Below are 25,699 nucleotides of genomic sequence, written 5' to 3'. Positions count from 1 at the left end.
ACAGGAACAGAATCCGAATATCACAAGCTTACAGCTTTAATATCCAAGCAGATAGTTGGAGGTCCTGACTGCATAACTCATAACATAAATTAGTAACGTAAACAGCAGTGATGTGGATAACATCGGCCGTTGAATGTCCGAAGTGCTTGGCTTTTAAAGCCCTGCCGGTCTTGTCGTGGCTAAACTCCTCCCAACGCCATCAGACGCGCACACACCCACACGCCCACTACCAAAGTGACTGTCGCTGCCATCTGACCGCTCAAATCGTTGCCTTGTCCTTACAACGATAGTACAAGCGCATATCTTGCCTTCTGCAATAGGCTGTTGGAGAAAGATCACCGAAAAATCTATTTTTCCCTTATGAAGACACCCGCTATACATCTAAATCACTTCAAGATTTGTGTTTCTTCACCGTATACGATTTTTATTCCGCATATTCCTAAATATTCTTAGTTCTTATTTTTATTGGTCAAGTTTTTTTTTATATAACTTACTTTCTGGGATTGATTCTCTTGGATCATCTGCGCAAAGATTATCAACGAAAAACAGGAGATACCACAAAAAGTGGGATGCTCTTTGACGCCGGACTAAGTCAGTAGGTTACCGAAGTGCTTTCACATAATCAGAATGTAAGAAAACATAGACAGTCGAAGAGGACGCGGAGTGCAGGATAGAAGAGACGAGACTGATTTCAAAAAAGAAAGAAGGAGGGGAAAAAAACAATCAGATGAAATATGATTCCACCGGCGAACGTGATCCCGGACAACAGCGTCGGTAAAGAAAACGATCGGGATCAGCACGTGCTGCCTCAATCACCGTCGTCCAGCATCAGCCAGCAGGAATCAAAGGTAGCCTAATATAACCTCTGTCTGTCGTCTGGTTTGTCGTTTAGTAGGTTATGGGGGGGGGGACAAAATGTAGAAAAACCAAGAAACATCGCGTGCAGTGCTTCCTGCTGCGCTCTGAAGACGTTCGCCTGCTTTTAAAATAAACCTGATCTACAGAATGACAAAAACGAATTTAAACTGACACGCGTCAAGTGTATAATTGCCCTTTTATTAAACAGGTTTTTTATTTATTTATTGAAAATGCTGCTATCATGATAAAATATTTTATTTCCCCGCGTAAAGTAGGCTACTGGCTTGAAAATGCATTTTGGCTGTCTCCTTAGCCTGTTGGTGGTGTTTAATGTTGTAATTCAAGAGTTCTTACTTGTTTTTCGGTCTTGTGCGTAATGTAGATGCCAACAGGCAAGGCTTCATCGGCGGAATCAAAAATCGATCGCTCCCAATGAAATATCATAGCGGATGTATGTGTACAATTCAGGTTCATTCCGCAGAATTACGGTTTTTTTTTCCTTAAAAGGAATTACCATGTTTTCAGTTTACTTATCTGCGTAAAATTCTGCTGTTATACGTTTAAGCCAATAAAATGTCAAATCACGACTTATTGCAAAGCCTGAAGCCAGCTAAAAAAGCTTTGGGTATGTTCATAAATAAATTAAAATAAAAAAAATAAAATTACACTGAAAGTATAATCGTGGTGGGATAATGGCAGTGGCGCTCTTAGCACTTTGCCTACTTTTATAGTCCAGAACCAATTTTCTTGGTCACTTGTAGCCTTGAGTACAACAATTAGCCGTGAACTATTGGACAGGTTGTTATAGATTAGCCTTCGCTCACTGTTCGCCGCGATGCTGTCTGTGAAGCCACCAGAGAGAACTGTGGGACCGCTCTATGAATTCTTTCATCTTATAAATTACTTTCTCTTAAGAAAAATTACCTGACTTTCTTGTCTCTGTATTTAGTTCCTCTCTGTGAATACACCCGTGCCTGTTTTTGTTTTTGTGTGTTTTGTGCGTGTATATGTGTGGGTGCGTGCCGTCGTGCATGCGCTTTTGTTGCACCGTGTGTGTGCACGTGACGTGTGCAGTTGTTTTGGCTTGGCGGGTGTGTGTGTACATGTGCGTGCGCGCGTGAGCTTGTGCAGTTTGTTTTGTGTTTCTGTGCGTGACTGTGTGCCTTGTGTGTGTAGAAGGACCTTGGGCCGCAGCACATTTTGCACTGGAATGTTCCCTATGGCACAGGAAGATAATCCTGTTAGTACTTTGCTTGACCTTTCAGATTGGGATATATGCTCGCCCTCGCTGTTAGCATTTTGCTTTAGCCTTAACCTTCCTGTTGGCACTTAGCCTCAGCTACAGCTTTAGCAGTTAGCCCTGGGGACTGCCACAGCACTTCCTACAGTCTAGACACCTGGCAGCAGGTATGACCTGTGCCAACCCCCACCACCCTTGTGTGCCCTGTCCTGTCACTCCACACAGACCAAGTGCAATGAGAAGCAAAGGAAAATTTCCTCTTACAGGATAAAAAGTGTCTATCTATCTATCTATCTATCTATCTATCTATCTATCTATCTATCTATCTATCTATCTATCTGTCTATCTGTCTGTCTATCTGTCTATCTGTCTGTCTGTCCATCTGTCCATCCGCCTGAGTTTTCTATGTTTTTGTTTATCTCCAGATGTGTCTCTGTTTTCCATGTCCATCTGTCTGTCTGCCTGGGGATACGTCTGTCAGCTCCTTGTGAAATAGTGCACCAGCCCCTTATTTACACATCCTGTATAAAAACATGTCCCTCATTGTCTCCCTTGTGAGTGCAGTTCGCCAGGCCACCCTGGGCACTGCTAATGCTGGCCAATATTTTTTTAATGGTGCTTGACTCAGTCCACAACTGATGTTTTATTCTTATTAATGTACGGTAACCTGGCAACAAATCAAGGTCTGCTTCCTGGTTGATTGGTGGCAGGGTTACACAGAAGGGGGGGCTGTGTCTGTGGTGAGATTCAGCCCTTTGAAGAGAATGTTTTTCGGAATTAGGTTTTTTTTGTTGTTGTTCTAAATTCTAGGTCTGAAATTCTATGTCTTGCTTTCAGTCACCAGCAGTGATTGTGACATCAGCATTAGAATGTCAAGTTAAGAACATTCTGATTGCATATTTATGACCTCACATCTTAAAGGGTTAAGTGGAGGTTCAGTGTGTGCTGTGGCCTTAAAGTGACAGAGCAACATCATCTCCTGCCCCTGCATCCTCACCATTGTCTCGGCTAGTGGACAGTGTAGAGCAGGCGTGTCAAACTGAATCCCAAGGGTTTTTGTGGTTTCCTTTCAATCAGCTACAAATTAAGGCCCTGAGAACCAGGTGTGTGGATTCCTTAGCCAATCAATGACTTAAATGAACCCCTGGTGCCAAAAACGCCTTGAAAACCAGTGGACACTGTGGCCCTCCTGGACTGGAGTTAAACCTGCAGACAGTGCGGCCCTTCAGGACTGGAGTTAAACCTGCACTTCTATGCTTAGTTTAAGTAATTGATTGGATAACGTGTCCACGCACCTTGTTTCCAAGGCCTAAAACTGCCTGGTGATTGAAAGGAAATCACAGAAACCAGCAGAGACTGGAGTTTGAGACCTCAGAGTTTGATACGTAAGTCACACAGCTGGCCGGTTCGCCTCTGAAGAAAGAACAGTAAGTGAATGCTGGGGATAGCTACCAGCGGTGGCTGCAATTTAATTAGCCCCAATCACTCTCGTGAGCTGCTTTTTACCTAAAGAATCGGTGAGCTCACGAGTGACAGCTCAAGGGTTCATGCGTCCCTGTGTTAAAATGTTTTACTGTAACGTAATCTACAAGTGAACTGGCGTTAGTGAATGGCGGTAATTAGCTAATTGAGACAGGGAAACTGGTCTAAATTACAGCCTGCACAAGCACTGGCGCTGCAGAACCAGAACTAGCCATGCTTTGGACAGACAGTGGAAGGGTTCAGGGCAGGTTTGGCCCACCCAGGTCCTGGAGGTCCCCAGCATCTACCCCTTTTTATTTTCCCCTTAAATACAATGTCCACTTTAGACCCAGTAGGCGAGTTAACTGTGTTAATTGACTACTTTAATTGATACATTAAAGTATGCTGAGACCCTTCTGCTCACTGGGACCTGGGTTGGCTGCCTCATGTTTAGGGTTTGACCACCTTCGTTGGGTGAGGAAGGTCCGGACCTGTGAGTGGATGTTATCTGCTCCGCTGTTCTGGCTGTGGTCTGAAGCTGCATGTGTTTCATGAAGATTTTCCCTGCGTGTCACGTTAAAAGAGGATTTTTGCTGTAAATTGTGTTTAAGGATGCTTTTCGCATTTCAGGAGAGTTTTTGCAGCACCTGTGCGGCTGTGATGTTCATTACACTGCATTTCAGGACATTTTTCACTTGACATTGCATTTCAGAAAAAAATTTTCTGCTCGTCGCATTTCAGTATTCGGTTTGCGTCGCATTTCGGGGTTACTTTGGCTGCGCGTCGCATTTCAGGAGAGCAGCTCCAGCCGCCCCACGCGTCCCTGCTTCACTGCGACGCTTCTCCGCCGGGTGTGCCGTCAACCGATTGGCGTGTTCCACGAAAGGGAAATATATGGTGGTTTTGATGATATGAGGCACGATAATTTTTTTTTTTTTTTTGACGGTGTAACGAGACATTACATTACATTACAGGCATTTAGCAGACGCTCTTATCCAGAGCGACTTACACAACTTTTTTACATAGCATTTTACATTGTATCCATTTATACAGCTGGATATATACTGAAGCAATTTCGGTTAAGTACCTTGCTCAAGGGTACAACGGCAGTGTCCTTACCCAGGAATCGAACCTGCGACCTTTCGGTTACAAGCCCAGTTCCTTACCCACTGTGCTACACTCCGTCCTAGACATTCAAGTTTTTTGTTATTCGGCATGCATAATTGATGGCGTTCCTCCAGGGGGGCCGTGGACAGAATTAGTCTTTAAGAGATGAAAAGAGCTCTCATTGGCTCCCCCGGTTCTTCTGAAGGTGTTTTCGGCCACCAGCGGCCGTCACGCTGTGGCGGATTGTGTGTGAGTAATATAACTTCTGTCCTCCTCTCTCTGCTGAAAGCCACACCACTGACATCCAATCATATCCGGTGCGCTGAAATCCACACCACTGATGTCCAATCATATTCAGTGCGCTGAAAGCTACACCACTGACGTCCAATCATATTCGGTGCGCTGAAAGCCACACCACTGACGTCCAATCATATTCGGTGCGCTGAAAGCTACACCACTGACATTCAATCATATTCGGTGCGCTGAACAAGCGTGGAAATAGACCTCTGGACACGTTTTTTCCTGAACGTTTTAGATGCTAGTCGAGATATAAGTATTCCCTGGCATAGGTAATAATTATGATCATGACTGGTTATTGTGATCAATAAAAATATTTATACAACTAATAATACCCACTACTGTAACTACTACTACAAATAATAATAATTATAATAATAGCAATAACAATAATGAAAGCCATCATTACATTACATTGCATTTATTTGGCAGACGCTTGTATCCAAAGCAACGTACAATAAATGCATACCCAAGGTCATTGGAACAACTACAAACACAGGTCCAGTAAGGTACAATACTCCTTTTGTACAGTAATTTATAGCCATAATATGAATCATGATGACAGTAAAAACTATAATCCATTTTGTATTCACAGAACATGCTGGAATGACATGGAGTCATTTAGGGCTCATAAAAGAAGCTCATAAATATATAAATTTTTAAAATTCAAAATGTAAAAAATGAGGGATAGGCAATGAGGATTTTGTGATGTGATTGGAATGTACTGATCAGTAGTCTGAAGACCCCCCCCCACCTTGCAATTCCTCTAGATATGATCATTTCATAGCTGTTCTCTTAAAAAATTCTTCCAGAGGCACGTGCCCCAACCTCCCCCCCACGCCGACCTCCCTCGAGTGTTGCAGTTCTTGGGGGTCTATGCATTTCAACCCCCCCCCACTTTAATATTCACAGTAAAGTTAGGCTCTTGGTGACAGAAATCATGGGGAGTGACTTGGACGAACCCAACAATGGGTGGAGCTACTGTACAATGAGTTGACTTTAAATGTGGGTGGCAGTGCAGTATAGTGGGCAATAATTTGGTCTTGTAACCTAAAGGTCACAGGCTTGATTAGCGGGTAGGACACTGCCGTTGTGCTCTTGAGCACAAATGCATTGCTTCAGTATATATCTGGCTGTATAAATGGATGCAATGTAAACGCTGTGTAAAAAGTTGTGGAAGTCGCTCTGGATAAGAGCTTCTGCTAAATGCCTCTAATGTAAATGCAATGGTAACAGACTGGACTGAAACCATCTAAAGCTTTTCTCTCTGGAGCGAAACAGAATGATTGGTTGTGAACGACCAATGGCATGTTCCTCCTCCCAGTTTTGACACACGCTGAGTCCCACAGCCGTAAAACACCATCACAACCATTAATGCAATTTCTGAAGTATAATGAGCTCTTAATTGATTTCTATTTTAATGAGAAACTTTTGATGTCTAACGAGGGATGATATAACCTTTTAACGCCACATTATTTCAGAATCAGAAATTCGTGTTCTCATTGAATTAACATTCCAAATTCATTTTAAGGACTTTTAATTAGTCAGATCCGCTCTCTGATGACAAACACTTTTATTTTGTGTAGCAGTCTGTGTCTAAAAATGATTCCGTATGAAAGTGAATGTATTCAAATGGATTAATTGATAGACCTATTAGCTGAAGTCCTGAACATGGAAATCTTGGAGACTTGGTCACTGAATTAAAGTCATTTGTGGTAAATGAATTGTTCAAGGAAAAAAGAAAAGGCTACTAAGCCGAAACCGCAGTGTGTTCAACACTGTGTCACATAGCTGAATTAACATTATTAATCAACCTTAACAAACCAGAGGCTGGTTTTGATGTTAAACCAGGATACAAGGGGTATCTGCCAGAAAAGGACATGAGCAATATGTCTGAACAAGGGCCAGATCCAAGTGTCTAGGGTCTGTGGTCTGACGCCAAACTCATTTCTGATGATATGCTAGCCATGTATACGTTTAAGGAATATTCCTGCTTATATTGCGCATTTATTCTGTAAATATTTAAAGCAAATGTATTTATTTTGTTATTGTTTGTGGTGTGTGAGCAGCAGTCAACTCTACGGTTTCTCCTTAACAGCAGCAGCAGTTTCCATACTGTCTTTGCTCTGCAAGCAATGATTCATTTGGCATTTATCAGGCTAACAGCCCTACTGGAATTAAATACCATAATTATTCATGGGGAAATGAATTTTTATTAGAATTACTTCTGCTGTGTACTTTCAATTAGGATGCTGCTGGCTCAATCAATAACATGAAAGCAACTTCTGGTTGAGGGGCGCTTCACTGATCTCCCAGAATTCAACTGGGCTGCTCGGAAGGGGGGGGGGGCGGGGTGGTGATAGGGTTGGGGATGGGTTGCATTGATTGTTTCCTAATCGGCGTTGCAGGATCAATATGCCACATAGCATGCAGCGAAAGTCTGCATGTGACCGACCTTGCAAGCCGTGATTGGTCGATCGGTCCACTCATCAGAGGTGTGATAACACAAAAACGGCTCATCCAACGCATGTCCAATAATAGTCCGTAGATTCCAGCGATCACCCACTGAGGTGTGCCAGTGCTGGAAAGAACCAGGGAGACGATCTGTCCCAGTTCATCGTGACATGTCCTTTGTTTGAGGCTGTACGGGGCTGCTCTACGCACGGAAAGTTGGACTTCATAGGTTAAAAGAAAGAGTATGTTTCTGTACAATTGTTAATTTTTAAAAAAAATGGGTGTTTTTATCAAATCTGTGCTGACTGTTTACACTCTCTGGCTGCCATGGTTGTTCGCTGTGGAGGGAGCCTGTCTGAGTCTTACCCACTCATTTAGGAGTAGAAGGAGAGTCAGTGGCATTTCTCAAACTTTCATCAGCTGCAAGCAAAAAAAAGAGACTAATTTCAATCATAATATTGCATACGGTTTCATAGTACTTAATGAGCCTATTATCTATTAAATAAAAATTCATATTCTTCTGGTTTTAGTCTCCGGCCAGTGACCTCAACCTCACCCCTGCCTGTTCATGAGGGTCATTGATTGGATGTTACCCGACTGCCAGGAGTGGATTTGTAACCTTGCCTCCACACGCTCCTTTTCCCTGGATCATAGCTGCCTGTAGCTGTCTGTTTCAGATTGGATCCAAGGGTCGGAATGGGATCAGGACAGGGAGAGAGTCGGAATGGGATCAGGGCAGGGAGAGAGTCGGAATGGGATCAGGACAGGGAGAGAGTCGGAATGGGATCAGGGCAGGGAGAGAGTCGGAATGGGATCAGGGCAGGGAGAGAGTCGGAATGGGATCAGGGCAGGGAGAGAGTCGGAATGAGCTCAGGACAGGGAGAGAGTCGAAATGGGATCACGACAGGGAGAGAGTCGATGGACCAGAAGGGAGACTCGAAGGGTCAGGAAGGGAGTCAGAATGGATCAGGACAGGGAGAGAGTTAAAAGGGGCTCAGGGCAGGGAGAGAGTCGGAATGGGCTCAGGACAGGGAGAGTCAGAATGGGATCAGGGCAGGGAGAGAGTCGAAATGGGACCAGGACAGGGAGAGAGTTAAAAGGGGCTCAGGGCAGGGAGAGGGTCGGAGCGCCTTGATGTAGTGGGATGGTTAAAATACCCTAGGGGGACCCCCTGCTTGCCAAACCCCTCCAGCAGAAACTCTCACACTAGCTGCTCTGGGGGAGCAGATCCCATCGCTGCGGGATCACAGCCCACCCCCGTTTAAGCGATAAAATCCCCCCTCTTTCCGCGACAGAAAAAAAAACGCAATCAAGCGATTTTTTATCCCTGGCTTTATCGGAAAGGTGCAGCGGAGCGGCGGAGTGTAGCTGTACCCTGGCGGCTGACTCATTCGATTTCCCGCTGAGCTGGTACTTCCTGTTTTTTCTCTTATGTTCAGCTTTTGACTTCACGGCCACTTCAAGCCACAATACCAGCCATAATTCATAAGGAAAATTATGTGGGGGAAAGAAACAGCGTGTCCTTCGGTCTCTCGCCCGGGGCAGCGAAGCGGAGCTCAGCTGATGAAGAGAGGCCGTGGCGGTCAGGGGAGGGGGGGGCAGGGAGGGGGGAAATGTTCCGTGTTTCCGGATTCGTCGCATTAGCGCCTCAGGGGAGGGGGAACGGGAGAAAGCCCCCCTGGTGGTCGTAACGCTGGTGATCGTGTGGTGCCTGAAAAAACGCCTCAGCTTTAAGACTCTTGGAACTCCGGAAGGGGGGGGGGGGGGGGGATCAAAAGGATCTTGGAGGAGCTGGAATATTTTGGCAGGACCCTTTGAGGGTAGAAGTCGACCCGTGGGATGTTCAGAACCAGCCACAGAGGACAGCGCGGTGTGAACGCTAGGCCAGAGAGACAACGCTCGCAGGATATCGACTGGGAACCCCCAGCAGACCCCCGGTGGCTCCTCCCAGGGACCAGGGCTGGAACAGCGACCCCAGCAGACCACTGGAGGAGCTCTCACCGGGACCAGACGGGCTGAAGGGGACCCCAGCACGACCCACGCCGGCTCTCAGGACCAGAGGCTGCGACCGCGTTGACCCAGCAGACCCCGGGCTCCCAGGACCAGGGCTGGGGACCCAGCAGACCTGAGCTCTCCAGGACCAGGGCGGGCGACCCGCAGCCAGACCCGTGCCGCGACCATCTCACGGACCAGGGCCGGGGACCCCAGCAGACCCCGCGGCTCTACGGGACCAGGGCCGGGGACCCCAGCAGACCCTGCGGCTCTACGGGATCAGGGTCAAAAATATCATTAGGCCGTTTGCCTGATTACGAATAGGCTGTTGCCACAAAATCCTGAAACGGGTCTGTCCTCATTGTGTACCCCTGTTGTGGGCCATGTAAACCTGACATGTCAAACTCCAGTCCAGGTTTTTGTAGTTTCCATCAATCAAAGGTTGTGGGTTCGATTGCCGCTTTGGGGACTGCGGTTGTACCCTTGAGCAAGGCACTTCACCTGAATTGCTGCAGTAAATATCTGGACGTATAAACAGTAACAGTTAGTAAAAAATGTTTTCTGTGCAAGCCGCTCTGGTGGAGAATGGCGCGCTGAACGCTGATGTGTAATCACAGATAGAGCTAAATGGGCTATTGAGTGACTCATTACGATATGAGGAAATTGCGATATCATAACCCAGTAGCTGGCGTATTACGATGTCTGTTGCAGCGTAAACGCTTATGTGGCGAGCGGGAGTACAAGGGAGAGGCGATATCTCGGTCTCCGGAGGGAGACACTCTTCTCATCTTCCTCCCGGGTGAACGTCCTGTTGCGTAATCTCCGTTAGATTCGTTTGGCAGATGGTTTCGGGTGATGGCTGCTTCCAGCGGGGTCCTCTGGGGCCCCATAAGAGCCTCTTCCTGTAAGCCGCGCTCTCCCCGTTCGCTCGCTTTCCTCTGAAGGATCTGTCTTTGTAACACAATCTCTGGGAAATAAAAAAAAATGCTGCACATGCGAAGTTGAACTGAACTGGCGGCAGCGTAGCGTAGTGGGAAAGGAACTGGGCTTGTAACCGAAAGGTCGCAGGTTCGATTCCTGGGTAGGGCACTGCCGTTGTACCCTTGAGCAAGGTACTTAACCTGCATTGCTTCAGTATATATCCGGCTGTATAAATGGATGTAAATGCTATGTAAAAAAAAAAGTTGTGTAAGTCGCTCTGGATAAGAGCGTCTGCTGTATGCCTATAATGTAATTAACTGAAATTGGACTTCCTGCCACTCCTCCCTCCCTCGCTCTCCCCCCCCTCCCCTCACTCCCCCCCCCCCCCTCGCTCTCCCCCCCTTCAGCTACAGAAGCTGAAGCGGTCGCTGTCCTTCAAGACCAAGAGCCTGCGCAGCAAGAGCGCCGACAACTTCTTCCAGCGGGCCAACAGCGACGTGCGGCTGCAGGTGGACCTGCTCCCGCAGGTGAGCGTCAGCGTGGGTCACCTGAGCGCCAGCGACCTGCCGGGCGCCGCCCCCGCCCCCGTCCCCGGCTCCGCCCCCTCCCTCTGCTCCCCCGTCAGGACAGGCCCCGCCCAGAACGACGCCGCCTCCGCCGCCCACAGCTTCCTGGAGCACGTCTTCAAGAAGCCCACCTTCTGCGACGTCTGCAATCACATGATCGTGGGTGAGTGCCGCGATGCCATCCCACAGGAAAACACGCGTAAATACCGTAATGTAAAGGTCAAATTAATGCAACACTTTCCCCTTACATCGGCTAATATGTGAACTATTGCTGCCTTCAGGCATTGTGGCTTGTAAATTCTTGTAAAGGGACAGCAATGGAATAAATTTCATAAATACTCCACTCTTCCGTAGTAAATGGTAAATGGACTGCATTTATATAGCGCTTTTATCCAAAGCGCTTTACAATTGATGCCTCTCATTCGCCAGAGCAGTTGGGGATTAGGTGTCTTGCTCAAGGACACTTCGACACGCCCAGGGCAGGGTTTGAACCGACAACCCTCCGACTGCCAGACACTCGGTCTTACCTCCTGAGCTATGTCGCCCCAAGTATATTGCAGTTCTGTATGGCACGGTGTGTATGTGTGTATATGTACGTGTGTGTGTGTGTGTATGTGTGTGTGTGAGTGTGATTGTGTGTGTATATGTATGTGTGTGTGTCTGTGTGTGTGTGTGTGTGAGTGTAATTGTGTGTGTATGTGTGTGCGTCTGTGTGAGTATGTGTGTGTGTGTGTGTGTGAGTGTGTGTGCATATGTGTGTGTGTGTGTGTGCGTCTGTGAGTATGTGTGTGTGTGTGCGTGTGTGTGAGGCGAGGGGTCACAGCTTATGGTCTCCTGTCCGTCTCTCAGGCTGTACCGTGGGTCCCTAAGCAGATGCTGCACTGTGGGGACCCCCCTAATTAGCTGGAGCCCTGGGGCACCCACCTGGGTGGGCTGTCACACGGTGACCCTGCCACAGAATTTTAAAGAGTGGTCTCCTGGTTAGAGGAGAGGAGAGACAGAGGAGAGAAGTGAGGAGGGCGAGAGGAGGGGTGAAGAGAGAGAAGAGAGGAGAAGAGAAGGGGAGAGGAGAGGAGGAGGAGAGGAGAGATAGAGGGGAGAGGAGTGGAGGGGTGAAGAGAGAGAAGAGATGAGGAGAAAGGGGGAGAGAAGAGAGGAGGAGGAGAGGAGTAGAGAGGAAAGAGGGAAAGGAAGGGAGAGAGAGGAGAGGAAAGAGAAAAGAGGAGGGGAGAGCGGTTGTCTGCACAATTTATCTGAAGCTGATCCACAGCTTTGATGGTGAGAGCATAACTGTGATTTATCGGCACAACCAGTTTTTTCTGCTACTGAATGTAGAATGTCTTTTTTTTATCGGGTGGCAAATACAGAACCACTTTTTTTATGGGAACAAACTCGGAATCAGGGCTTATGTGATTCTGAAGAGAGAACTGTGATTTATTTGGTGATGAGGTCAGATCTGTGGTCTATCTTTGTGGAGGGAGCTGGTCCAAATGGTGTGAGAGGTAAACGCATTCAACTCCTTAACTCATTAACCAGTGAAACTCTTTAGCTGGTTTGCACACAGCCTCGTTAAACTCGTTAGCTGGTTTGCACACAGCCTCGTTAAACTCGTTAGCTGGTTTTCACACAGCCTCGTTAAGCTCGTTAGCTGGTTTGCACACAGCCTCGTTAAGCTCGTTAGCTGGTTTGCACATAGCCTCGTTAAACTCATTAGCTGGTTTGCACACAGCCTCGTTAAGCTCGTTAGCTGGTTTGCACACAGCCTCGTTAAGCTCGTTAGCTGGTTTACACACAGCCTCGTTAAGCTCGTTAGCTGGTTTACACACAGCCTTGTTAAGCTCATTAGCTGGTTTGCACACAGCCTGGTTAAGCTCGTTAGCTGGTTTGCACACCCCTCATTAAGCTTGTTAGCTGATCTGCTGGCCTCCTCTGTAATGGTCTGTTTCTTTAATTGGCTGCATGCTACCGCTGCCTTACAGCCAAGAGAAAAAACACTGTGCCGATGACATCACTCATCCAGCTGGCACACACGTTCACACACCCCACCTCCCTGACAACAGACAGAGCAAACAGCCTGACAAGTTTTATAACAAAAAAAAACAAAACAAGAAAACACAGATGAGGCTCTTTGGGAGAAGAAAACAATGAGGAAAACAGACAGGGTTTCCAAAGGCATTGGCAGTAACATTTGATCAAAATTGACCAATAATGTTTAATATTCAATCCCACCCACTACTGGAACAGGGTCACCCCAGATTACCCATGCCCCCCCGCCCCCCCGCCCCCCCAAAGGGTTCCTTTGTATCGTGCTCCGGTCCATGCCAGGCTGGTCCTGGCGATCAGGCGAGACGGGTGGCGGCGGCTGTTTTCCTAATTAATTCTGAGACGGGATTGGCCGAGCCTGGCAACAGATGGCTGCTAATTGGACAGCTCGCAGACCAGTGGAGATGCCTGATTTTCACAGTGATTCACATTGCATATTTAGTTTAACATGTAAATGTATGTGTGTATGCACACACACACACACACACACACACATTTGTGCATCTGTTACAGAAAGTGTATTGTGAACGAGAGTGTGAATGCATACTGTACATAATACAAAGATTTTATTTTCATATTTTTCACTCTCAGTTTGGAATATCCCTAAGAATTAGTTTAGCCTCTCGGATTCCTGCGGTGTCCTCCTTCAGTTTTGGGAGAGTGCAGTCTGCTACATGGGTCATAATGTAAAGGAAAGCCTATCACACATTGTCCTCCCAAGCCTTCATTTTATTCCACAGTCCAGTAGATATATACATGGCTCCAGACCTGGGTCAAATACATATTTGTTTTTGATTCAAATCTTGTCTGGTGTAATGGAACCAATGAAATACTCTCAAAAAGTGCAAACCCCGCATTCTGGTCATATTGGCAGTCTCAGTTACACCAGGCAAGATCAATAGAGCACAGAAAAGCATCTGAATCCAAAACAAAAATACGTATTTGACCCAGGTCTGCACGGCTCAGTCTAAAATTAAAGCCGCAGGTTGCTAGAAGGTTCTCTCGCTCGCTGTGTCTCTTGTGGCAGCAGATTAAAGAGCCAGTATTGTGGTCAGAAAAGGTCAGTCCTATCAATCAGGGGTTGCAGGCTTAAATCCCAGTTGGGGGCATTTCAGGTGGTACTCTAGAGCTAAGTACCTGACCAGACTTCTTTTTTTTTCTTACCAGCAAAATAACCTGCTGTATAAATGGCCCGTAGGTCTGGTGGGAAAGCAGGCTGTGCCAGGATATCAGCGAAGTAAAAACAGTGGATCTGGTCTGGGTTTTCCCATTGGTTTTTCCCATTATGATGGGGTTTTCCCATTATGATGCATTTTCCCATTATGGGGGTTTTCCCATTATGATGCATGCATATCAACCACAGTGCCTGTGAAGGGAGTTACTGTGTTTTTTTTTTTTGTTTTTTTTTTTGAAAACATATTTTGAAAGCCCCTGTCTGCCAGAGCCCTTGAAATTGTCCTAACCACCCCCTCCCTTTACAGCGCTCTTGCACGTGGATCAGGGCTCCCTTGCGTCTTTGGCCCTAAAAAGCATTTTGGAAGCACATCTGAAGAACCCCTGTCAAAACATGAACAGTGTGTCATTCGGACTTCAGTATAAACAGGGCAGCGAGAATAGATAACACTTTCTTGGAAACACCTCTGTCAGAAGGTACTGCCTAATCGGGAGTACACAGCTACACTCAGGCTATAACCCAACTTTGATAACTACAAGATAGTCCCTTGAATTGCTAGGTAATAGAGGAAGTATTTCAGTTTTTGTTTCTTAGTAATTCGTTTTTTCTTTTCACTAGTGGTAATTACCACATTATGTGCCTGGCCGTCTTAGCCTGGAACAAGATAAGACGCATATCTGGACTGTCGGCCAGTAAGAAAGAGAAAACCCTACTGTCCATTCATCCATCCATCCATCCATTATCTAGACCGCTTATCCTGGTCAGGGTCACGGGGGGTGCTGGAGCCTATCCCACCATGCATTGGGTGAAAGGCAGGAATAACACCCTGGACAGGTTGCCAGTCCAGTTCAGAAAACCCTACGGTGTGAATGGATAGATATAAATGCAAGAAAATAAGCTATTTAGATAATGGGATTGTGCTCAGTAGATAGACAACTTTAATAAAATATTTACAGAGCAATCACTAAACCATAACCACTCTTTTTCTGTCTTGAATAGACATGCCCCCATATATGTGCCGGTATTTTATTTGCCATTCATCTACAATCGGAAAATGCATTAGATTTTTTTATTGCATACACCTATTAGGTTTATCGCTTTGATGAACCAGTCTCCTCTTCATCATTTGCAGGAATGAAATTGTGATTCAGGCACTGAATCATGTCAGTAGGAGATTTGCTCGTTTGTGTTGTTGCTTTTGGGGAAATGTAATTATGATCCAAAGGTGAGGCAGTTCTCGGGCAAGAAGTAATTACTTTTTGCAAATGAGAAATCGGACCGTGTTCACCCAAGATCCGACAAACGTTTCCTGCTCCTTATTTCAGGCACAAAGCTGTATTTTAATTAAATATATGAGTGACAGGTAAGCTGTGAGTGTTATGGACTGTGACTATTTCACTTGTTTTCTTTTTTCGCCATCTAGCGGTAGGAGGAGGTACTGCAGTTGCTTTGGGGGGGAGCTTCTCAGTGTGTGTGTGTAAATTAGGGAATAAATGAGTGGCTGAGTGACTCTGGGAGGGGGAGGGTTAATTCTGAAGTACAGCTACGGGCCCGAACGTTGATTTTAATTTTGACCGAAGAAGAACAAAACCGCCAACCGGGCTGCTTTGGAGTGGCGAGCGAGAGGGCGACCACAGGACCAGGAAGCCGTCAGAGGTTAGAGGTTAGAGGTCACAGTCAGGAAGCGGCTCTGTCCGTGTGGTCGGACACGACACCCGGCACGCGGCACACAGGCGGACATCCCCGTGGTCGTCGGTTTTCGCGTGCCGTGCGGCGACAGCGGTGGTTACCGACCGCAGTTCACTCTGAGCCGACCGACGGAGGACGGGTTTCCTCCTTGGGCCCAGTTCCTTCCGAGGTTTCTTCCCATCTGCCACAGGGGGATTTTCCTCGCCACTGTTGCTTTATGCTTGCTCCTGTGGGGGTTTTAGGCCAGGCTTGTCTGTGAAGCGTATTGAGACAATTGCTGTGAAATATATATAAATAAAATTTGATTGATTGAGTTCCATTTCAGCTCTTGAAGGAGTCACCTAAGGTGAGAGTCACCCAGGGGGGCGGTTGGGTGGCTCCTAAACGATGTCCTTTTTTTAGAAATAAACGAACAGTCATTAGCGGCTGTGGTGAGAGAAGAGAGCCCAGCTTGGCACGAGGGGGCTTTTAAAATGGAATTAGCGGACGGCCGTTCCCCGGGGACATGGCCTCGTTCGCAGACTTGCGGGGGTCTGTCCCGGGTAAAATCGGCGTGGGCTGCATTCGGGGGCTCTGATGGGCTCTGCTCCGGGGGCCGGGGTATCGATCGCGCTCTCTCCCCCGGCTGATGAAACAGAGCGCCAGCTGTCTTTTCCGTGCCAGTGAATAAGGAGGCCGTTTGGGTCGCTGATAATTTAAAGTTCAGCACAGGGCGATTAATCTGTGTCTGGCTCTCACCGAAAGCCCCAGAAAAGAAGAGTGATGTTCTCAGGGCGTGTGTGTGTGTGTGTGAGTGTGAGTGTGAGAGTGAGTGTGTGTATCTGTGTGCATGTGTGTGTGTGCGAGTGCGTGTGTGTGTGTATGTGTGTGTGCATGCGAGTGTGTGTGAGTGTGTGCGTGTGGGGGGGGGGGGTGGGTTTGCACACTCAAACGACTGAGTTTGCAGAGCTGCGCTCTCAGTGAGATGGCCCAGTGGCTCACAGCTGGAGCAGACTTCATTAACAGACTTCATTTAACTGCTCTTCCCCAAATGAGCTTTCCCGCTCCCCGAAAGAGCTCTCCCTGCAGATTCTGCAGAGGCGTGAAGCTTCAGAGCTGCACCACTCCAGTGTTGTTCATTTCAGTCAGTGCACTGCTGCCGGGAAAGAAAAGAAAAGATTTTAAGGTGAGAGAAATGGGCTTTTTTAATGATTTCAAATTCATAGAGAAGAGGTCCATTAGCAGAAGGGTTCCATAGCTTGACATTGGCTAAAGGTTCATTTTTCACCGATAATCAGGAGATGTTTTTCACGTACAGCACATGGTTTCCAGACTGTGGTACGGTTTTCTGGGTTGTGTGATAGAGGCAGAGACTCCATGGAAGTGCAGCAATGGCACCGCCTCTATGTGCCTGGCTAAATGCTGATGTCTGATTGGCTGAATGCACCCTGTTTTCCTTTTCGAACCGTATCTACATTCTCAGAGTTTTATGCTCTCAGACAGGGGTGTCAAACTGTGTGGCATTGGAGAGGAAGGTGATTTCCTTCCAGGTGATGATGTTTTGGAACCTGGAGGTAAATTACCACCCCCCCCCCCGTCCCGTCCCGCCCCGTCCCGCCTCGTCCCGTCTCTGGGAAATGCCAAACCTGACAGTGCCTGTTTAATCGGGACCTGAGAAAATGTCCGAATGATGATAAAAAAGGAAAAATTATGGGAACATTCTGAGCTCAGGAATGATCCTTGAGTTCGGTCTGAATCATATTTTATGTGAGCGGAAATTTTGAGTGTGTATGCGTGTGTGTGTGTGTGTGTGTGTGTGTGCATGTGTGGGTGTGTGTGAATCTAGTCCAAAGTCCCCACAATCACAGTGCTCAGTGTAAGACAGGATGGCTGTGTATTTGTACAGTATTGTTTGTGGGAAATTTTGTTTTTGGAAACATGGATCATGGAGGACTATGTAATCAATTGAAAAGTGAACACAGACGCACGCACAAACACACAAAACACACACACTCTCACACGCACACACACGACAGACATTTGAAAGTCTAGCCCTGGCACGCATCAATCGATCAATCAATTGAGTGCTGGATGCAAAGCATTTTTGTGTTGGACAAAAGCAAAGCACCATGGTGACCTCAGCATTAGAGCCACGCCCTCCTGGACCCTGGGGGCGGGGCCACAGAGCAGGGCAGTGACACAGGATCTTCCAGGTCTCCGGGACAGCCTCAGACATTAAGGCGTCTGCTGTAAGGGCTCTTCCAACGTAATTCCTTTATATTCTGCGGTTGTATTTTACCTTATAACTGGGTTATCTGGGAAATATGTCAGGGCTGAAAACAGATGGGGTTCATAATTAAGAAAGAGGTGCAGTTTTTATTTTTTACACAGTGGCGCCACACGAGGACATGGGCGGCAGGTTCTCAGTTCTGACCAAACGATCAGCTCCCTCCTCCCACTCCCCTTCCTCTCCCCAGGAGATTCCAGAACACGCCCGTGAGGCAGGCCTGTGATTGGTTAGACCGAGCCTGAGGCAGATCTGTGATTGGTTAGACTGAGCCCGTGAGGCAGGTCTGTGATTGGTTAGACTGAGCCCCTGAGGCAGGTCTGTGATTGGTTAGACCGTGCCCGTGAGGCAGGTCTGTGATTGGTTAGACCGAGCCCGTGAGGCAGGTCTGTGATTGGTTAGACCGAGCCCGTGAGGCAGGTCTGTGATTGGTCAGACCGAGCCGTGAGGCAGTTCTGCGATTGGTTCGACCAAGCCTGTGAGGCCAGGTCTGTGATTGGTTAGACCGAGCCCTGAGGCAGGCCTGTGATTGGTTAGACCGAGTCCTGAGGCAGGCCTGTGATTGGTCAGCGTCTCTCGGGCAGACAGGATTAGCGTGGCGACTCACACAGACCTATGGCGGTAAGGCTCCTCGATATCTCCGCCAGCCGTCTGCACACCTCGTTAGCGTTCGGCACTGTGTGAGCGGGCCTCTGACAGGGATGCTGTAATTAGCATTTATTATGCCCCCCCCCTGCCCCCCCACCCCCCTGCTTTTTGCTTTCTGTTTGGCCCTTTAGTCTCAGTGTTATATCCTCCAAATGCAGTTAAGCCTCATTGATGTTCAGTTAACCCAAACTTCACTGATTTACAGGGCAGTTAGTACACTTACTGTGGACTGGCCTATAGCCAGGAGAGAAAAGAGTTTTGTTTTTCGTTTTTTTGGAAGGCGTATGAATGGGTCGTAGGGAAGGTCATGCTGAATGGGAGACTGTTAATGGAATAAAAGCAGAACTCACTGTGTGGGAAACAGAGGGTCAGGCGTGTCCGTTTAGTTTGGTCCTGATTAAATTACTATGAGTTGGCTGAGGCCAGGTGTGTCCCCTTAGTTTGGGAGTGATGTGATTACTGTGGGTTGGCTGAGGTAAGGTGTGTCCTGTTAGTTTGGATGTGATGTGATTACTGTGGGTTGGTTGAGGTAAGGTGTGTCCCATTAGTTTGGATGTGATGTGATTACTGTGGGTTGGCTGAGGTAAGGTGTGTCCCGTTAGTTTGAATGTGATGTGATTACTGTGGGTTGGCTGAGTTCAGGTGTGTCCTGTTAGTTTGGGTGTGATGTGATTACTGTGGGTTGGCTGAGTTCAGGTGTGTCCTGTTAGTTTGGATGTGATGTGATTACTGTGGGTTGGCTGAGTTCAGGTGTGTCCTGTTAGTTCAGTGCCCACAATTACTGTTCCTGCAGCTGTGTGTGTGTGTGTGTATGTGTGTGTGTGTGTGTGTGTGTGTGCGTGCGTGTGTGTGCGTGTGTGTGTTTACTGTCTTAACCCTTTAAAAAAAACATTTTTCAGAGTAATAAGACAGTGTTCTGGAACTCCATTGCTTTCATTTACCAGACAGAACCATTGTTAAAGTTGATCTGACGGTTGTGGTGAAATAGACAGACAGAACCATTGTTAAAGGTGATCTGACAGTCATGTGAAATAGACAAACAGAAACATTGTTAAAGTTGATCTGATGGTTGTGGTGAAATAGACAGACAGAAACATTGTTAAAGTTGATCTGACGGTCATGTGAAATAGACAGACAGAAACATTGTTAAAGGTGATCTGACAGTCATGTGAAATAGACAGACAGAACCATTGTTAAAGTTGATCTGACGGTTGTGGTGAAATAGGCAGACAGAACCATTGTTAAAGGTGATCTGACAGTCATGTGAAATAGACAGACAGAACCATTGTTAAAGGTGATCTGACAGTCATGTGAAATAGACAGACAGAACCATTGTTAAAGGTGATCTGACAGTCATGTGAAATAGACAGACAGAAACATTGTTAAAGTTGATCTGACGGTTGTGGTGAAATAGGCAGACAGAAACATTGTTAAAGGTGATCTGACAGTCATGTGAAATAGACAGACAGAACCATTGTTAAAGTTGATCTGACGGTTGTGGTGAAATAGGCAGACAGAAACATTGTTAAAGGTGATCTGACAGTCATGTGAAATAGACAGACAGAACCATTGTTAAAGGTGATCTGACAGTCATGTGAAATAGACAGACAGAACCATTGTTAAAGGTGATCTGACAGTCATGTGAAATAGACAGACAGAAACATTGTTAAAGTTGATCTGACGGTTGTGGTGAAATAGGCAGACAGAAACATTGTTAAAGGTGATCTGACAGTCATGTGAAATAGACAGACAGAAACATTGTTAAAGATGATCTGACGGTTGTGGTGAAATAGACAGACAGAAACATTGTTAAAGTTGATCTGATGGTTGTGGTGAAATAGACAGACAGAACCATTGTTAAAGGTGATCTGACAGTCATGTGAAATAGACAGACTGGGGGAAAGGCTGGTGACTTTGTCTGCTCTTGTTGTTCTTGCCAGGCACCACCACCAAACACGGCCTTCGATGCAAAGCCTGCAAAATGAGCATCCATCACAAGTGTGCCAACGGTGTGGGCCAGCAGCGCTGCATGGGGAAACCGGTGAGAGCTTCATCATCATCATCATCATCATCATCATCATCATCTTTAATATCACTGTCATCACCATAATCATCATCATCACCACTATCATCACCATTACCTTTACAGTCATTATTATCATTATCATCACCATTATCAGTCTTCATCATCACCGTTATCACCATCATCATCATTGTAGATGTATGGATGAGAAATAACAGCTATTTCTGGAGGAAGTTGGTAGTCCCGGTATATGAAGGGCCACACAGTTCAGGACATCAGCAGCCTTTGCTGTGTTTGCCAAAAAACGCTAACATGACAAATGTTTCTCTTGGTGCTTGACTGGTAAGTAAAGACAATTTGAGTTGGGACCTATTTGTTAGCATCCCCGCCCTTGAGTGTTTTGGGCTGTTCTTCGTAGCACAATTCACCATACCACTCCATCTTTTTCTCTCTCTCTCTATCTCTCTCTCTCTCCCCCCCATCTGTGCACGGGAGAGGGTGAACGTGAGCGTGAGTGTGCATGACAATGAGAGGTGGGGGGGGGGGGGTCATCCAAACCCCCAAAATGAACCTCTACCCTGTGTATCCTGCGTTGAACCCAAGGATTTTGGGGAACCCTCGCCATACCTCTGTTGCTCTCCAAATGTACTCTGCCATCATTGTGGAATCACGTTTTCCACAATAAAGAAAAAAAAGGAGTGTCACAAACAGGATGAAAGAAAGAAAGGAAGGAGAGAAATCCATAAATTTTCCTCCAGATCCAGGACTATGACCTGATCCACGATACGATCATCTTCCAGCAGGATGGAAAATGAGGTTGAAGGGTCAAGTGTAAAAGCGGAATATTTCCATTAGAAGCGGCCTTCTATTTTTAGAGCTTCCCTTCAACATGGAAAAAAAAGAGAGAATAAGTACCCTATTTATGTCCCTTGGCAGGTTCCAATGGAAGAGAAAATCATTCTACGCTTGGTGTTACTTGATGAAATGTGATGTTTTTAATACACTCTTACTTTAAAAACAAGTGCAAGCTCTTCCTGCTGTGATTATGTGTTGATATTTCAACGCTTCAACGTTGTGCAAATATTAGCTAATGCACTGTGGCTTTTTTTTTAGAAATAATTGCTGGAAACGCAACAACCGTTGCCGTACGGCTGAATCCATTGATTTTTAGGCCAAAAGTATAAGCGTGTTATTAAGAAATGCTTATTCGCCTCGGAGGACTGCAATGAAAACACCAAAACCAGTTGAATGATTGCGGCCAAATGTACAAAGGTCAGAATGGCTGGGTGAATTACATTATTTTTTCCTCTGAAAAATGAAAGAATAGTCATAATGATTTGCCTTGAAAAACGTGCTCTCGTGATGGCACACATTTAAATAACTGACACTGCACAGTAAAATGATGAAATAACCTCCATGTGATCTATGGGGCTTCATTGGTTGACAGCAGCTTTGTGATGAATATAAGTTGGATCTGTTACATAATGCATGCTTGCTCTATGTATACTGGGAACTACATGAGCAGAATTAATGGGGTGCGTAGACAACAAGGTGTTTTTTTTCTGGTGTGTTTTTGCGAAGGAAACGTGACCAGGCTGCGTGTTTTTCTAGCGATTCATTAAGCACCCTTAGAGATGCAGATAGCAGACAGCCCTCCGTCAGGAAAACAAAAGACTATAAAAAGAACAACGGAATTAACTCCCTACTCACAGAAGCAACGTGCTCTAAAATTAGATGTTTTTTTATCACAGAAATAATGTGTGCTCCAAAATTAGATGTATTTTTAAATCACAGAAATGATGTTCTCCAAAATTAGGTTTTTTGTTTTTTTTAAACCACAGAAACATTCTGGTCTAACTGTCTTTTTTAAACCAGAGAAACACTGTGTTCTATAATGTATGCTTTGCTCTAAAACTTAGTGTTCTATTGCAAAAACACTGTAGATAAAAACATTAGATGTTTTTCTCACAGAAACGCTGCAGTCTAAAATCACAGAAATTTTTCTCAGGGAGATTTAGTGTTCACTAAACCCCAGATAACTTGCTGATGCCGCTGTGAATCTCCATGGATACTGAGGACAGCTGTGCTTCGTTTACCCGACTGCAAAGCTAACCTCGTACTGGAGAGCAGCCGGCTTCCCAAAGAGAGCAAATTTTAATTTTTCCAAAAAAAAAAAAAGAAAAAGCTCTAAGCTCCTGAGATCAGAGAGGAAAGAATCTGGTGTGAGATGAGAAATATTGATTCTGTCTATCAGGTGGCTTTCGGGGGGGGGGGGGGGGGGGGGGGGGGTATTGAGGTTAAATACTGAAATGTGGTGGTGAAATAAATGAAAAAATGACATAGATCAAGCAAAGTTCCCTCGTTTGAACCCTACGGGAATGCTGTGTGGGGGCCAGACTGCGTGTTTGTCAGGACAACGTGGTCGTGATTTAAGCATGTGTGTAAGTGTGAGTGAATGTTAAGCCAGAGGGCAAAAGAAGGTCACTCAGAAGGGTGTTTAAATGCGTTTGGTTGTCAGGGTGTGGTCCATGTTGCTGCACTTGACTGACACTACTGATACATCTCTCTCTCTCCTTCTCCCTCTCTATCTCCTTCTCCCTCTCTCTCTGTCTCTCTCTCTCCCTCTCTGTTCTAACTCTCTCTCTCTCTCCTTCTCCCTCTCTCTCTGTCTCTCTCTCTCCCTCTCTGTTCTTCTCCCTCTCTCTCTCTCTCTCTCTCTCTCCAGCCTAAGGGATTCCGGAGGTACTATAGCTCTCCCTTGCTGATCCAGGAACAGTTTGGCTGCATTAAGGAAGTCATGCCGATTGGTAGGTTTTACATGAACAAAGTCATGGTGATTGGTGGGTTTCGCGTGAACAAAGTCATGCCGATTTGTGGGTTTTGCTAGTGACTTTACAGCTCTTTTTCCCTCCCCCCCCCCCCCCCCAAACCACCAACCCTGCCCCCCCAGCTTGTGGGAGCAAAGTAGACCCAGTGTACGAGGCCTTGCGCTTCGGTACATCCCTGGCACAGAAAACCAAGAGGACCAGCACGGGCAGCGGGTCCGATTCGCCCCATCGAAATTCGGTGAGTGGGACAGCAACTGCACACACTGGGGAGCCCAGAACATACAGCCATTACAAACCATTACATTACTTACCATTACATACCACTACATTACATTACATACCATTACATTACATTACATTACATTACATGACATTACATTACATTAAATTACATTACCTAACCCTAACCGACCTGAGTAGAGGCCTAACTCACCTCTAACGTTCACACACACATTGTGGGCCCTATTTGGGCCCTAATTGCAGCCTAAGTCTTGCCCCCTTATGGGGGAAGAGGCATAACCCATCTCTAACGGTCGCAGTGAGCAATGTTACGAGGGGCAGGGGCGGGGGCGGTGTGAGTGCCAAAAATTCAAATGGAGGAGTGCGAGACAGGCCGATTAGTCACCGCCCCCCCCCCCGCCCCCGGGTGCGGTGATGGATCTCATAAGCGCTTATTCATCAATTTGGCTGCAGGTCTGCCGGCGTTAATTAATCCGAGCCGAGTATCCCAGGGTGCCGTGCGGCCCGTGAGCGATGTGTGGCCGGATTTAGTGGCCCTGCCGGAGCTCGGCGTCCTGACATGGTCAGGAGGGGCGTGGGCGAGAGCAAGAGCGCCCCGGAATCTTCCGCCTGGCTTTCACCGCCATGCGTCGCCATGTTTGTGTTCCGCAGAATTTATTGTCTATTAATTGTGAATATATTCCAGAATAGACGTTCTCTCTCTCTCTCTCATTAAAAATATATTTTATGGGTAGCAGTCCTACCGCTGTAAAGATAACACACGATAAATAAATCAGAAATTAATTGAAATAAATATCTTGTGAAATAATTAATGACCTACTTGCTGGTTGAGTGATTTGTGCTGTTATGGGGTCTCATCTTTTAAAAAAAAATAGCTGTCTTAACTACTGTGGCTGGTGAAGGGTGGGGGGTGGGGGGGCGACGTTTTGGCCTCAACACCAGGTGAAGGCTTTATCTAACGAAGCAGGCGGTGCACACAAACACGTGAAGCCCTGTCTGAAGCGCACACAGAGAGAGAGAGAGAGAGAGAGAGGAGAGAGAGAGAGGAGAGAGAGAGAGAGAGAGAGAGAGAGAGAGAGAGGAGGAGAGAGAGGAGAGAGAGGGGAGGAGAGAGAGGAGAGGGAGGGGAGAGAGAGAGAGAGAGGAGAGAGAGAGAGAGAGGGAAGAGAGAGAGAGAGAGAGAGAGAGAGAGAGAGAGAGGGAGAGAGAGAGAGAGAGAGAGAGCGAGAGAGAGAGAGAGAGAGAGATGCCTTTTTCGCGTATTAATGAATAAATCCCGAACGGTGGCCGGAGGACGAGGTGAACCGGAGCTGAACGGGCCGAGCGCTCCGCTGGCTGCCTCCGTACGGAGAGACGGCCGGCACTCGATGTCACTCAGGCAGAGTAAATATTACCAATAAAGGCAGTCTGACAGAAGGGGGGGGGAGGGGGGGGGGGGCAAGAGGTCTGCGAGTATGGAGACATACTCCTGTCCAGAGGTCTCCCATTAATTAAAAAGCAACTGCAACTGGCTTCTCTGGTGGCTCTTAATCACTGGTGGAAAATGAAAAGCCAGGTTTGTTTTATCTCCCGTATCTTCTACTGTTTAAACTCGGCCTCTTCCAGGGAAATGAACGCGGGGAAACAAACATCTACTGAGCTTTGGCCATCGTCAGGCCGGCTGCTGGGAGTCGGGAGTCTTAACGCTATCGGTAAAATAATCACCGTTCTGAAGTCCATCATCTGGACAGCGTTCTGGCTCAGTCCTGTTTCTTTCCTCTTACTTTCTTTCCTTCTTTATTTATTTATTTCTTCTGTGGGATGAAGTTGACACTTTAGAAATAGATGGCCTTGCGCGGAGGAGTTCATTAAGGACTCGATTTAAAATATTTAAGCTTTAAGAAATCTCCGAG

The 25,699-nt window shown here is 46.6% G+C and overlaps 1 protein-coding gene across 1 annotated transcript in view; it reads left to right on the top strand.

Moving 5' to 3' along the window:
- Window positions 1–251: 251 nt before the first annotated feature.
- Window positions 252–25,699, top strand: part of stac (SH3 and cysteine rich domain) — a 42,368-nt gene continuing 16,920 nt past the window's right edge. Inside the window, exons 1-5 of the mRNA XM_064301157.1 lie at window positions 252–848; window positions 10,738–11,059; window positions 20,657–20,757; window positions 23,465–23,546; window positions 23,690–23,805. Of these exons, the coding sequence (XP_064157227.1) occupies window positions 735–848; window positions 10,738–11,059; window positions 20,657–20,757; window positions 23,465–23,546; window positions 23,690–23,805 (735 nt within the window). The 5' untranslated portion in view covers window positions 252–734. The remainder of the gene's footprint in view (window positions 849–10,737; window positions 11,060–20,656; window positions 20,758–23,464; window positions 23,547–23,689; window positions 23,806–25,699) is intronic.

This window comes from Anguilla rostrata, chromosome 1, assembly GCF_018555375.3.
Source record: "Anguilla rostrata isolate EN2019 chromosome 1, ASM1855537v3, whole genome shotgun sequence".
NCBI lineage: Eukaryota > Metazoa > Chordata > Actinopteri > Anguilliformes > Anguillidae > Anguilla > Anguilla rostrata.
Note: the sequence above shows the minus strand (reverse complement) of the source record. Positions and strands in the feature narration are given on the sequence as shown.